At 37.1% G+C, this 14,071-nt stretch overlaps 1 protein-coding gene across 6 annotated transcripts in view; it reads right to left on the bottom strand.

The window, feature by feature from the left end:
* Positions 1-14,071, bottom strand: part of YAP1 (Yes1 associated transcriptional regulator) — an 87,301-nt gene that overhangs the window by 25,407 nt on the left and 47,823 nt on the right. For 3 of the 6 annotated variants that reach the window (XM_021529333.2, XM_021529331.2, XM_021529334.2), the window contains exons 3-4: positions 12,712-12,827; positions 4,420-4,533 (exon numbers count right to left, since the gene is read on the bottom strand). In XM_021529333.2, coding sequence (XP_021385008.1) covers positions 4,420-4,533; positions 12,712-12,827 — 230 coding nt within the window. The remainder of the gene's footprint in view (positions 1-4,419; positions 4,534-12,711; positions 12,828-14,071) is intronic. The other 3 variants (XM_031505012.2, XM_031505009.2, XM_031505014.2) reach the window with 1 other exon arrangement.

Genomic DNA, 14,071 nt, shown 5'->3' with positions numbered 1-14,071 from the left:
GCAACACTGTGGAATACCTCCTTTTAACTTCTGATACTTAAGAACTAGCAGCTGCTCCAATGATGTCTATAATCATACTGTCATAATCAGTTTTATTTCTCTTTCTAGCAGTCAAGCAGCTAATGTACACAGAGCCCCTCTGGCACTTTTCATAATAATATTAAACACTGTCTTGCCTTACCTTCCCCCTCATCCAAAATTCATGCAGAACTTCAAAGAACATTAATGTTATCTCTAAGTGGGAGTGATAAAGTCGTGGCAGTGATTGCAGCCTCAGGTCACATATTTTGCTTCATACCCCATTATCGCAGCTCCAAGAATTGGAAGACCAGAAGGAAAGAAACTGGGAGTGTGCAACACTGGTATGACCATAAGCTACAAGCCTTTAAGACCCAAGTTTAGAATAAAACAACAAGGAAACTCAAACAATATCTTGTTTTATTCCAATCCCTACAGACACTTGTCTGACTACTCTAGTGGAGTATTAAGGTCTCCACACCAAACTTAAACCAGCAGAGGCACCAGAAATCAAATGCCAGTTTCCAGTATTTTCTCACTTCCTTTGAATTTAATATATTAAGAACCCTCACAAGGCAAATTATTTAAGGTTGCATTTCAAAACCAAGTCCTACCGTTATTAACTTAAATAAAGAGTTAGAATCCATTTAATGTTATTTGATACAAAAGCCAATTCTTGGAAACTTACAGTAAAAAACCTGAACATTTTTAAACTTCAACTGGTTCTAGGAAATTTATTTTATAGGAAAAGCAGATGTTCTACTTCACCAACTCCAGCTCTGAATGCATAGCTGACCTGCTTCCTCCTATCCAGATGTTCTTTGAGTATCAAGAAAATGCATTACATTATCTGAAAGGCTTTAAAATCCAGTAGGATCTGTGAAGAATGACCATTGAACAATAGCAGAAAAGACAAAATGGTCCAAAAGACAAGTTCAACCTGACAGTCCAATTCCATCAAGGGAAAAAACCCTTGTCTAAATAAAATAAAAAACTAAGGCAATCTGAAGCCTCTTACTATGATGCTTGCAAAGGCACTGAGAAGGTAGGACGGCACGCTTTTACCAGATGCTCCACTAGAAAAGAATCCTGCTGACACAGGCTTAAGGACCAACCCCCTCCCACCCCCACTCCTTTGATCCCACATCATCTTTATGACTGCCAATTCTTGGCATAAGAAGACCCTCCTTTCATACTTAGTTCTTTCCTAGATATTAAGGTTTGTGAATCATCCTAACACAAAATTGTTTTAAGGTCATATTTGTAGACTTGGAGGATGAAAGTCTGAGCCACAGGAGTTCACTGACACTTAAGTGGTGTAGCTGAAGACCTCTAACCCATTCCAAAGATGTTAGATTTGAATCTTGGAATTAAGTTCTTATCTTGAACTTGGAGCACTCAGGTTTTAGACCCAGCCTACCCCACAGCTGTTCTGACAGAGGCTCTTTTCTGATGCATTATTTCTAAAAGCCTTCTCCAAGAAAGAATACATATTAATTACATGCCTTTATTTTCCATTTAAAAGCATGAATGCTATACCAAAATGCTCCACACCAAGTCAGTCCACCTAAAATAATTTTTCCAACTGATTTTCCTTCCACTCGCTTTTTTTCTAGCTACAATTCCAAGCACTAATTAGAAAAGAGCTATATCCGCACCTACCAGAGAAAATAAAGATGAATACAAAGCTTCCATCTGATGAGGAACATACAGATATAAAGGTTGTCTCCCTGGAAGCTCGGAATTCAGAAGCAGTAAGGGCAAAAACTCTTCATACCTTCTGCTTCTGAATACTGGAACACAGGAGTATGTTTGCACATACCATTCAATAGCTTTGTTTTCTTCAATGGTTCTTAAGATAGGTGAAAGTGGCAGAGAGAGACATTAATTCCTCCTTCATTTTCAATCACCATTAGCATCACTGTAATAACCAAAAGCTTCAACAAGGCAAAGATGAATTTATCCTGCTTCTGGAAGTATTAGTAGTCACAAATATTGAAAACCAAGCCCTTATATTAAAGCACAGTGATAAAAAAGAGTATGTTCATCCTCAGAGGAAAAATACCAACATAAGTTTCAACCTATATTAAGCACAGAAAGGTAAACTTCTGAGTCATTCACATGCTATTTAGGGTCACAGCACATATTTGTCAAGGATCTCCACATAGTAAATAAATGCAAGGATCAGTAATTTAACTGTCAAAGAGATTTTTTTTTCCCTTCTTGACTGGAATGACTTAAGGAGGTCACAAGTAAGAAAGCAACAGGAACAGAATTTTGTATTTTCTTGGCTCAAATGATAAAAACATAAACCGCAATACAATGTGTACAGCTTAGGTTTTCAAGGAAAACTCCTTCAAGCTCAACAGCAGCTAGCAGCTTGTCTCTATTTGCCATCATTCTAGATCAGAAGAGCCCACATGCCTTTTTTTCCTTTCCTGCCCCTTTCAGTTACACTTGAGCTCTTTGACTGAAAAGGTCTGGAACAGATTAAAAGTCCGACCACAAAATAAAGAGCCTTGGCATGTACTCAAGCCTGTCTGGGATACACATACACAGTGGGCCCAAAAAGGGAATCTATGCAGCAAGAAACCCTTAATCAGTCTTTTGGACATTTCTAACTTCTTTCAGTTTAACTGCACAGCCTTAACATTCGATAGAGTTTCAGTATGCACAAGACAAGCAGCTTTTGCCCTTACAGTTGGACCACTCTATTTACAGGAATACAAAATAGTTGTGAGAAGCAAGAATCCTCTCATTCACAATCTCTGTCCATTAAGGCATTTTCCACACTCCTTTTTAACTCCAGTTCATCTTTGGAAATGATAAAGTAATGCATGTAAGGAAAAACAGATACCCTGCAAGATTACCTGAGTAAATGTAATTGCAGAAGGCAGTGCTGATTTTCAAAATGACTGCTTCCTTTTCAGCCTTACGAAGTAATTGTGAAGTTGCAAATTACCCACACACTCTTGCAATGTGCAAACAGGTCTGTAGCTCTGGCTGGTGTTAAAGCCAGCATGGACATTTGCCAAAGGTGACACCCCACCTTTGGGCTCAAGTTGCATAGTGGTTCAACCTGTCCAAAAACTGGTGAGCAGTTTATAAACAAAGTGTGACAATCTGGTGTTCTCCCTAAGAGTAAATGGATGTTGTAAGTAAGCACTCAAGCCTATGAACCAGAAATGCAGAATTTCTAACAGACGTTTTGGAAAACAAAACAGAACAGTGACTGTTGAGTTTTGTAGCTCTGTATTTATATGGCATTCATGGAGTTAATGCCTCTCCCAAAAGGGGCCCACAGTTGTTGTTAGGTCAACCCCTGTAAAGCTTCAAAGGTTTTGCATCCCCTCAGCCTGACCTACTCAGTGATCTGCACACTGTTTTCATTTAGCTGCACTGAGCCCAAAAGTAAAGCCTGAAAACCACAGTGATCTCTTCTTTTTTTTTTTTTTTTTACTCCTACTGTTTTTCCATGGCTCTGGAAAAATAACTAAAATCCAAAGGAGTTGAAAATAGTAAGTTATTGGGAAAACAAATCAAAGGCAAGCTAATAAGGCTGAAACCCACAGGTCATGGCTTTACAAAAAAACAGATATTTTAATGCCATACTAAATTATCACTTGGATAATTTATGAAAGTAGTTTAGAGTCTCCATATTACATGTGATTTCTATTCATAGTCATCAGTGCCAATATTTTATTGAAAAGTTTGCAGTTCTGCTCTTCATACAGATCAAAAATGTAACTGAAAAAAATCACATAAAAGTTCTGTTTTGTTGAATTTCTCCATGTCAACTTTGTGATTGTTAAGTTACTACTTCTATTTCCAATATTATGTAGTCTTTACCCCACAGAAAGGTTATTAAAATAGGAGCAACAAAACTAATAATTCCTCATCATATTGTTTAATACAGAAAGTTTTGTCATGATAATCACTGTGACAAGCTGGAATTATAAGCTGGTATATGTTTCAAGTGTATTTAAACAGCATGAACTATTATTTGACAATATCCTCTTTAAGATAGCACAAAGGAAAGTAAATATTTGTTTAGGAATTAAAAGATTCTTCTGTGGTAAAGTTTTGCTAATTTAAAGGGATGAGTGAGCTGGACTAAAACTGTCTTAATAACTAATTTCAGAATGTCACCACTTTGGGGAACTGTATGGATCATGTGGCAAAATACCAACCCGTTGCATTAGAAACTTGGGTAACATACAGTCCTGAAGGATATAAGCTAATAGTTTTTATCTTAAAAAAAAAAAAAGTTATTTAAATAAGGCCTCTACAACTCAAAATATATTTTAATTGTATTAATAAAAGTTTTCAAAATATGCCTGCAAAATTAAAGCTGAGTGAACTGAAGCAAATCAAGAATTCTGAATTGAGATGAACTTTTACCAAAGCGTGGGTCAAGCCTTGGGTCTAGCCAAGATGTGGTCTTGTTCTTATGGTTTATGTAGTAAATTTCTCCATCCTGGGTCATAGCTTGTTCCCATCCATCGGGGAGTGGGCCTGCAATATAGAAGGAAGGAGTTGATGGCGAGCTCTTGTTTGCCCCAGCTGAAATTGATCTAAAAATATTTTAACATTCTACATATATAACAATACATGAAACAGAAGAGTTTCAAGTTCATTTCTGGGATTAAGGGCAAAGAAGTGCTGGGTGGGAATCCAAGGAACAAGAAACACTTCTATAATTTTTATTTAGGATTTGGACTTCAATTTCCCAACTTGTTTGCATCTTTCATATGTTTTTGACACATCATTTTGCTATAGCATTCTAGTATAAAACCAGCAATAAGTCAAGCCTGCCAGAATGAAACCAGCATGTGCACCAGGAAAAAGAAGCATAGCATAATTCTACCTCTCACAGAAAAGTTCATCTAGTGATTAAGACACAGCAGTAGCAACAAGCTAACACCGAAGAGATCCTGAAATATTCCTGTCTTTCACAAACAATTAAAAAAAGAAGTGACAAAATTAATTTCCTCTTTACCTCATACTCAACTTTTGGTGAAAGCATTCAAGGCTTAAGCAGACAAAAATGCAAACCTGAAGAACAAGGCAGGCAAACAAGCAATAACAAAGTAAAGGCAAGAAAGCACCATGAGCAGTCACAAAGACACAGGGCTATGAACAGCAGTGCAACGCCTCTACAAGCAGAAAGACACACACAGGAAAAACTACTTCTAGAAAATGGTCAAAGGAGCTACATAATGATGCTGTGGAGTCCACAGTTATGTCTGAACACAGAGCCTGAGGAGTGGTTCCCATATGCTCCCATCAGCAGCTTTCAAGAAACTACCTTTCATTCCTATACAGTTCTTAAACCCCTCATTTCCATCTCTATGTGACCACATACATTCACCCATACTTTGCTTAGACTAAAAATTATTTTAAAAAATTACATTTATCTTGTCTTATCTAGAAGGTGCTTTACAAATACATGTTTTTGAATTTTTATACTCACATTGACATGGACTTTTAAAAGTATCTAAATTAGATACAGGAGGATCTTCCCTGTATTTTAGATTTAAGTGCAATCCTCAAATCATACAACAAAAAATTCACTACACATGTTAAAAATGTAAAAGAAATTAGAACAAAACCTGTTGTAGCAGCAAGCCATCAAGTTCTTCTACCCTTTCTCAGTGTAATACAGTAATACAATAGCAGAAGCCATCTGGCTGTAAGACTTGGACTAATAGATTATTCTGTATAATGTAAGAGATGCTAGGTATACCCAAACATCATTATTTCACACATGAGATTCAGGTATACCCAAAAATATGTGTCTATCTGATAAATGTCTACTGTATCCAACTTTGAACTACATTAGCACTTGACTGTAAATTTGTCCTGAAGTCATGCTCCTGCTGAAGAATTCAGTCTAAAGCTGGGAGGAGAGGTGGGGAGGATAGATTTGTTTGCTTAATCTCAAAAGATGTTCTTGGAGAAATGTCAAAAAGAGTAAAAAAATAATTCAATTGCATTCCAATAATATCCCAAGGCATAATCAGGACAAGAATTTCTCACTGTGGTCTTTGAAGATCCCTTGCAAACTACATTTCTAATTTAAACTTTCATTTTGGCTCAGAAAACAAAGCCCTTCTCTAACAACTTCACTACTCCATCATTAGAGCTACAGATGAATTTCAAGTGAGGAAAAACAGTGAACACTAGACATTTTCTTCCCACCTCTAACACTCTAAATATTGCCTACAAGTAATGAGTACCTCAGCTTTTATCAGAAGCTAGTGAACAGAACAGGCAAGAAAGAGTGACAATACTGCAAATGCTGCTTAAACCCTAAGATACTCACTGTACAAAAGGAATTTGATGGAGAAATGAAAGCCCCAGTGTAAGAGCACTGTATTTTGTTACCATACCCAAAGACCAGCCAGCAAACCAGTAAGATGCTTTTTTACAAAGCTGGGGCACAGTAGCACAGAGACATGCCCCCAGTCATCCAACTATATAAGTAAATGAAGAACTAAACCCGCTCCTTTACTGCTGAGCCAACACTCTAGCCATGCAGGCAGACCTTCTCATTACCACCCTCCTCAAAGTCCTGCTAAACCATGCATGCCTTGGAGAAACCCAGCAAGAAATTCTTTGTAAACTGCAAAGCCATAAAAACGCTCTTAGTCTTTAGGAAAAACAAAACCAGCCTTGGGGTGTCAGTCCTGCTGAACACTGAATTCTGTACTGGTCCAGCATGTTCCTTTGTAGCAAGTAAGAACAAAATGCCTCTGAAGAAGGCTGCCAGGAGCTGATCAGTCCATCTACCTGGTGGAATAATGCTTCTTATGAGATTCAGTGATCTGATGAGTACTAGCTTACTACTAGAGTCAAACCTGGGCAAGGTTCTCTTGCTAAATATAATGCACAGCTCTGGAACAGGACCATCTGCTCACCTGGCTGTCACAGCAGCAAGCCTTCCTTGCTAAGTGCTACAAATGACTGCAGAAGCAGAGCTTTTATCTCTAGAAACTTTTGGCATTAATAATCTAGCTTGCTTCCCTGGACAACAGACTGCTCTCATGTTTCTGCTGTCATTGTTACATATTGAAAAGGCAGTTCAAAAACTGAAATTATTGCCTTCTGTAATTCCTGTTTGGTTTTGTGAGTGATTGTGAAACTAGAAGACAGGTCTGATTTTCTAAAGGGTCCCTTGACAAACTCTATTAGAGGCAACTACCAGAGGAAAGAACTAAACCCATGCTGAGGAATAGGAGACACATTCACCCAGAGCATCTAGGAAAAATTATTTGCAATTACATGCCCATTTCCCCCCAAAAGCTTCAATAGGAACAGAATTTTCAGCATTAGATAACCTAGGTCACAAAAGCCGAGTCCTATATTGCAGCTGTGCAGACCTTCTCACCAAAATTTCCAAAATTACTGTAGCTCATGAGAAACAGCAATACTGGGTCTAACCAAAAGTCCATTTAGTCCAGGCATCTAGCCTGGGGTGATGGACAGATCTTGTTGGTTGCTGAAAGTAGCCCATTTAGTGACTGTCATATTTTATAAACTTTTAAATAAAGCACCAAAAACATATAGAGACCTAAAAGGTATAGAGGCTATGAATAGTCACTTGGCCTCCAAGTATATTGGGCAGTGGAACAGGCTCCTCAGGGATGTGGTCATATCCCCAGTCCTGTCAGATCTCAAGGAGTGTTTGGACAATGCTCTCAATGGTGTGACTCTTGTGGATGTCCTGTGGTTGCCAGGAATTGGACTCGATGATCCTTGTAGGTCCCTTCCAAATCAGGATATTCTGTGATTCTATCACAAGTTACTCTTTGGGCCAGTTTCTGTCTGCTTACTAAGTGCCAAAATATCTCTCTTTCAACTACTTCTTCAGTCTCCCCTCCAACTTTTGTAAATATGTAGCACAAACAATATCCCTGTGACATGGTCCCCCTACTAGCTCTGTTTACTGCCTCCTATGACAGTTGAACTCTCACAAATGTAAGTTTAGAATTATACTAACTAATTTGCACAGAGAGATACAACCCTTCTAGGTAGGGAATTCAGTCTGCACTGAGTTACTTTTGAAGACAAAGTTACAAAAAAATTAAATTCTAATTTCCAAATGCAAGCCAGCTTTCCAGAACTACTGCTAAGCCATACTTCTGTAACTAAATATTTATATAATGGTGTAACTTCATATAAATAACATGCAATTTTAAAAGCCTGTGTGCATGTCTTTTTGCTGCATGTCTCCACTTCTTGTGATTTTTTTTTAAACTTTCTCATATGTCATGGAGTCTGGAATGCAAAGCAGAGCTTGCTGCTGGCAGATAGAGTGCAACTGGAAGAGTAACAAAAGCAAAAATGTAGTAGAGATTCAACTATTCTGGGATAAGAAGTGACTCTTGCAAGACTACAGTTCCTAACACTCAATTTTAAAACAAATGTAAACAAAGCTATATTTTATCAATGCATATGAGAGGGCATCTATATCTATCTACCAAATGATTATGCATGGACAATCTAGGAACTAGAATACCTATGTTCAGAAACAGGAATCACCTGCACCTAATACAAACACTGATCTCCAAAACCTTTCCTAATCTTTCTCTGTGAAAGCTGAACTTTCTCCCATCAGTCACTGTGGTTCTAAAACTTCCAAAACTTATATAAAATCTACAATATTTACATAAAGTACATATTTATATTTATATATGTCAAATTAGTATTAAAAGACACTATTTAAAAAGGGGTGGTTTTTCCAGATCAAGAAAGAAATTAACATTATTGTCACACAGATACTTAGAAACTCAAGTTTCACAACAGATCATAGTGCTGACTGTGCACAACACAGAGTTTTGTAGTATGACTGGTTACATAGGTGCAACCTGCAACTGAAGTGAGCAAGGACCTAAGAGAAGAGCTAGAACTTGTTTTAGTTATTGGCTTATTCCTTCCTACCTGCCTGTCCCCTCAGAGTTACGAATTCAAGTGTCCATTTTCTTACCAACATTTAACATGGCACTACAGCCTTACCTTAAGAGACTATGGAATTGCACTAGGTCTACAAACTTGCATTGGGAAACTCCGTTCAAAACTGTCACATAAGAATGAAGACAAAAGAGTACGAACACAAATAGTCTGCTCCAAAGCTAATTATCTAAGGTCTGTGCATAAGTGGAAGAGGCTAAAGTATGCAGTGCTGTCAAGCATGATTTAAGCAAGAATCAGAAAATAAAAGTATCTGAAGAACAGAAATACATAAATACAATTATCCCATCTGCTGTATCATCTCTTAATTGTATATGAAACAGCCACTGTTGACATATCCTATACACTTCCTACTGAGGTAAAGTTATACATTTGAAAATAAAATGCATAATTTTACCTCAGTAGGAAACGTATAGGATATGTTCCTAAGAAGAACAGCATACCATTATTACTACCTTTTTGTTTGTTTGTTTGAAATCAAGACAGGAAAAACTATGGGGGTTTTTTTCTGTTTTTTCTGTTTTAATATACATGTGGCATATTTACAAATAACAGTAATTCCTTTCCACTACTGAAGATGCAATCCTATTTCACAGATTAACCAACAAATGACATCTAATAGAGCACTGTGCTGCTTCTCTGCATACATATGGCCCAAACTATTTTAGTTGATTACAGGTAGCAACTAAGTTAAGAAAGACAGACAAAAAAACCCTCACTTTTCACACACTGATGACTTCCTATAAAGGATGTAGCTAACTAACACTCAAAGAATAACTCATCCACAAAAATCATGCCTGGAACAGATGTCCATCAACTTCCTTAAAGAAATGTAATTTGCAGCAAGATACCTAAGTGCTTCAAGAGATGGAATTTCTTAAGACAGATAACCCACAGATTTCAATCTCATGCAAAACTACATCTTTCCCATTTTTATATTTGAACAATCTTTTGACGTGCCCTTATCACATCTTTCCTGAATTATTCTTCTTCTATTTATCCAAAAAGACAACAGGTTTATCTCCGATATGTACACATCAGCTTTCAGAGTTCTCTTCTCTCAGCATCTTCAGTTTGTTTTCCTGTTTGTAGTTCTTGTTAATGTCAAGAACTCTAATTCTGGCTAAATGGTTAAAGCTTCTCAAGGCTGTCACAACAGCTCCCAGAAATCTCTCTTATGTTTCAGCACATCAACTTGACTTACAGGCTCCTGAGGCAGTGTACTACAAATTGGACAGTAACTTTAAGGGCTAAAATTAATGAGCACCTTACAAGGCCTATACAGAAAGGAAAATATTTCTCCTTTGTGGCATTTCAGACACTTTTTTGCAAGTCCGTGATCTCTAGCTGTCGTAATACTTACACTCGTTTTTTTCCAGTATCTTTCATGAAAGGCTCTCATGCACTAGTGTATGTTTCACTGCCAGCAATATTTCATAACAGGAAACTTCTTTCTTAAACGTCTCAACTTTCTTGAGATTGGGTATTCATCCTGAATACCCAAATTCGAACATTAAGTAGTCTTAAATCTGAGCGCCAACATCATGACTGTAAGTTCCACTGTGCTGAAGTGGTACATAGTTACTTGACTTTTCCATTTCTCTCAAAGATTATTCAAGAGGCTACCAAGGAAGCATAAGCTACCATGAGCTCAGTAATAAAAAGTAACAAAACTAGCTATAAGAGACTTTAGTAAAAACAAATATACAGTCATAATTTAAAGTTAGTACATAAACATTTGCCAGATAAGTATCAGAATCACATCCAATAAATGCAGGTTCAGTATTATTTAATTCAAAGCAGACTTTTGTTAATAGCAAATAAGGGTAAGCAAGTGCATCCAAAGAGCCAGTTCCAAGTCATACCACCTCAACTGAATTAAGCTTAAAAAATCCTAACACCACATAACATGTGATGTAATTCAGTATACACAGGAGTTCTGAGTCCTTCATGCACTTTATTAGATTCAGAGCACTTGGGGCAAAAAAAATTCACAGCATTTTCAGCTGATGTTCAACACAGTATCATCTCTGAAATTAAAAAGAAATATTCAATGAACTTGGATCCAAGTAAGTGCTTTCTCAAATCACAAGACAACCCACTTGCACATTTCAACTGTTCTTTACTGCACAAGTAACAATATCTATGCAGCATCACTCTCTCACACACTTACATCAGGCAATTACATGTAAATGTTCTTTCAAAAATAATCCTTGTGTCCAGATTGTTAGACTCTTTTTTAGTTTGTTACCACCCTATTATAATTTAACAGTACATTTTTTTGCTAAGGACCCTTCATTTCTAGAGTACATAAAGTGATTCCTACTTTACTATCAATATTTTTTTCCTGTCAATTCTTAGTACAACAGAAGGTTCGAGGAGTTACCTTAAAATACAGAATTTATGTCAATATTGAAACAGCAAGCACCTAGATTTAGCACCAATAACCAAAAAAGGCAGGTCAGACCAAGGGAATTGTTTCTTTTTTTCTATTCTCCCTCCTTTAGAAATGTCCCTACATAAACATGCCCCCTCTATTGCTGCAGGTTTCCTGGGATAAATTTACACAGAAAATAATCACACTGTTTTATTTTCACATCAGAGCCTGAGACCTTAATTGCTGTGAATCACGACTTCCTGAACTTGAACAGGACTCATTTGTTTCAGGATAATCCAGCCTCCTGGCCTAGCCAGCAAAAAGTTTGATTAACTTCCCCTCTAATACTCAGTCATGAACAGCGGAGTTTGGTCATGGCTGTTAATCTTTTGGTATTGTCTGCAGCACATGAATTGCAGCATGAAACAAAGCTGTCTAAACAGACCACAAAAAGCAGCACCAGAGAATAACCCTTGGGAAGTATAGGAACAGCAGACACACACAAAATACAGTCAGACTGTGAGAAAATAAATATAACATGAACCTCAGTGACAGACAGGAGGTGACAAAGCAAGGGCAAGACCAAGCACTCAAACAAGCATGGCACCAAATTTATCTGCTTGCTCTCTGCATAATCATATGAGAAACCTCTAAAAACATAGAGTAGAATCTATAGCAAGAACAAGAACATTTTACTGCTGTCTAGTGAGAGGCCCTGCCAGGCCAGCTGAAAAACAAATTTATATTCCAAAGAAAGACAAAAGACTTCCCCAACTAGAGCAATAATGACCATCATAGCGGATTTTGGAAGTAATAGAAACACAAGCGGAAAACCAAAACATCTCTGCTTCTAAACAAGGTATTTTCTTGAACCATTTAGGGAGGACAGGAAAAAAAATTATGTTCATATTAAATGTAGGAAATGTAAATAAATGGTAGTATACCATCTCTAGTCAGCGAGCAAATGGAGGCAGAACACTGTGAAGCACAAAAGTTTTAATGTAAATTGATATTAATTGAATGAAAATTCTTGTCTTCATCAACTTAGCAGCATTTTTGGTCAGAAGAAAATTGACAAAAATTTTGCTTCCTTACAAGTTTGAACCATTAATTTGAAAAAATAAAAACATAAATCAAGGAACTCCAGTGCTCTTTCTAAGAAATGTCAATATTATACAATTATCTTATTTCAGCTATCAGCTTCTTGTTTGATGAATCAGGCATCAACAAATTTAAAGTTTCAAACCAGGATAACTAGAAGAACATTATTAAATCTGGACTCCCTCTCCCCCTTGATTAGAATAGCTTGTGATTTACTTTTAATAAATACAAATTTTGCTTACCTGATGCTGAGTTCATGATGTTCTGCTGCACAGAAGGACTGGTGGGAGCTGTAACATTCATCTGGGAAAGCATGGCCTTCCTAGGATCTTGCCATGTTGTTGTTTGATCAATATGACTAAGACAAAACAAAGCAAGAGTTAGGACAGTCATGCATTCACAACAATGATCTGCTAGCACAGAGTGTTTAACAACAGAATGTTAAGCTTGCCAACAACAGCCACATTCAAAACCAAACAAGAACTGCTTGGATTCTCTCCAAGGATCACTGTATGTCAGATTCTCAAACTCTTGCCCTGGCCACCACCACTTTTCCAACCAACAGATGCAGCAACCAGAGGTAGAACAATGGCTAGATCAGGTTCATCATGAGTACCATAATCTAAACGGTTGTACCATAACTAGATGTTGTACCCTGGAATAAAACATTTGGTTCCTTCTCTCTTTGATCACTTATTTGCCATTTTTAAATGTGATTTCACAGATTTTCAAACCAAGCCAGTTATGTCTGTAATCTCAAGCACAGCCCAGTACCTCGGCAGGATGAGTTTCTATTCAGGGCCTAGGGAGTGGTAATGAACTGGCTAGTATGCAATCATTAGTGTTCCCAAACTTTCTCTGCATAGACCACATGCCTCAGATTATTGGACAGACTACTCTCCTCCCCACTGACAACACCTGAACAATCTCTCTGTGGTAGTTGAAGTAACCAACCACACTAAAGCAGTAATGTGAAAGGAATGTGCAGCTGCCTTTCAAGTTCATGCAAAAAGAAGAGGACAGTGGGACAGTCAAGCAACCCACCCAGCCCACTGAACTTTGGAAGCTTAGATTTCTCTGTTTTTTAAAAAAATGGCAAGTACATTCACAACTCTCATTCATGGAGGTATTAAATTAAATGAAAATACAGAAGTGTAATGAATCATTATTTTATTTTTGGAGTATGTGATTAGCATATTTTGTTGATGAGCAACAGATGCAGGCTATTCTTAAAGGCATCAACTTTATCTTGATGCCATTAAGCAACACTGCTCTGAGAAGTCCATAGGGACAAAGACAAAACTCCAAATGCACAGGAACACTGACAAAAAAATTTGTTATCCAATCATTCAGAACTGGTATCAATTAAAAATAATATTCAGATAGTATTGTTATAAATAAGAATCCAGTGCATTATTAACTTGGTACCATTCTTTCCTTAAATAAACTATCCTTAAAATTATGCTTTTCTGGATTACGTGGAATGCCCTTTTCCAAATTCTTTAGCAAAACCACAACAAGTTACAAATTCAGAAGAACATAAAATGAAGCACTAGTCACCAAAATTACTTATGTCAAATTACTTATCACATTCTAATCTTC

The sequence above is a fragment of the Lonchura striata genome, chromosome 2 (assembly GCF_046129695.1).
Source record: "Lonchura striata isolate bLonStr1 chromosome 2, bLonStr1.mat, whole genome shotgun sequence".
NCBI classification, from domain to species: Eukaryota; Metazoa; Chordata; class Aves; order Passeriformes; family Estrildidae; genus Lonchura; species Lonchura striata.
The sequence above is the reverse complement of the archived record's forward strand: the minus strand, read 5'-3'. Positions and strand labels throughout refer to the sequence as shown.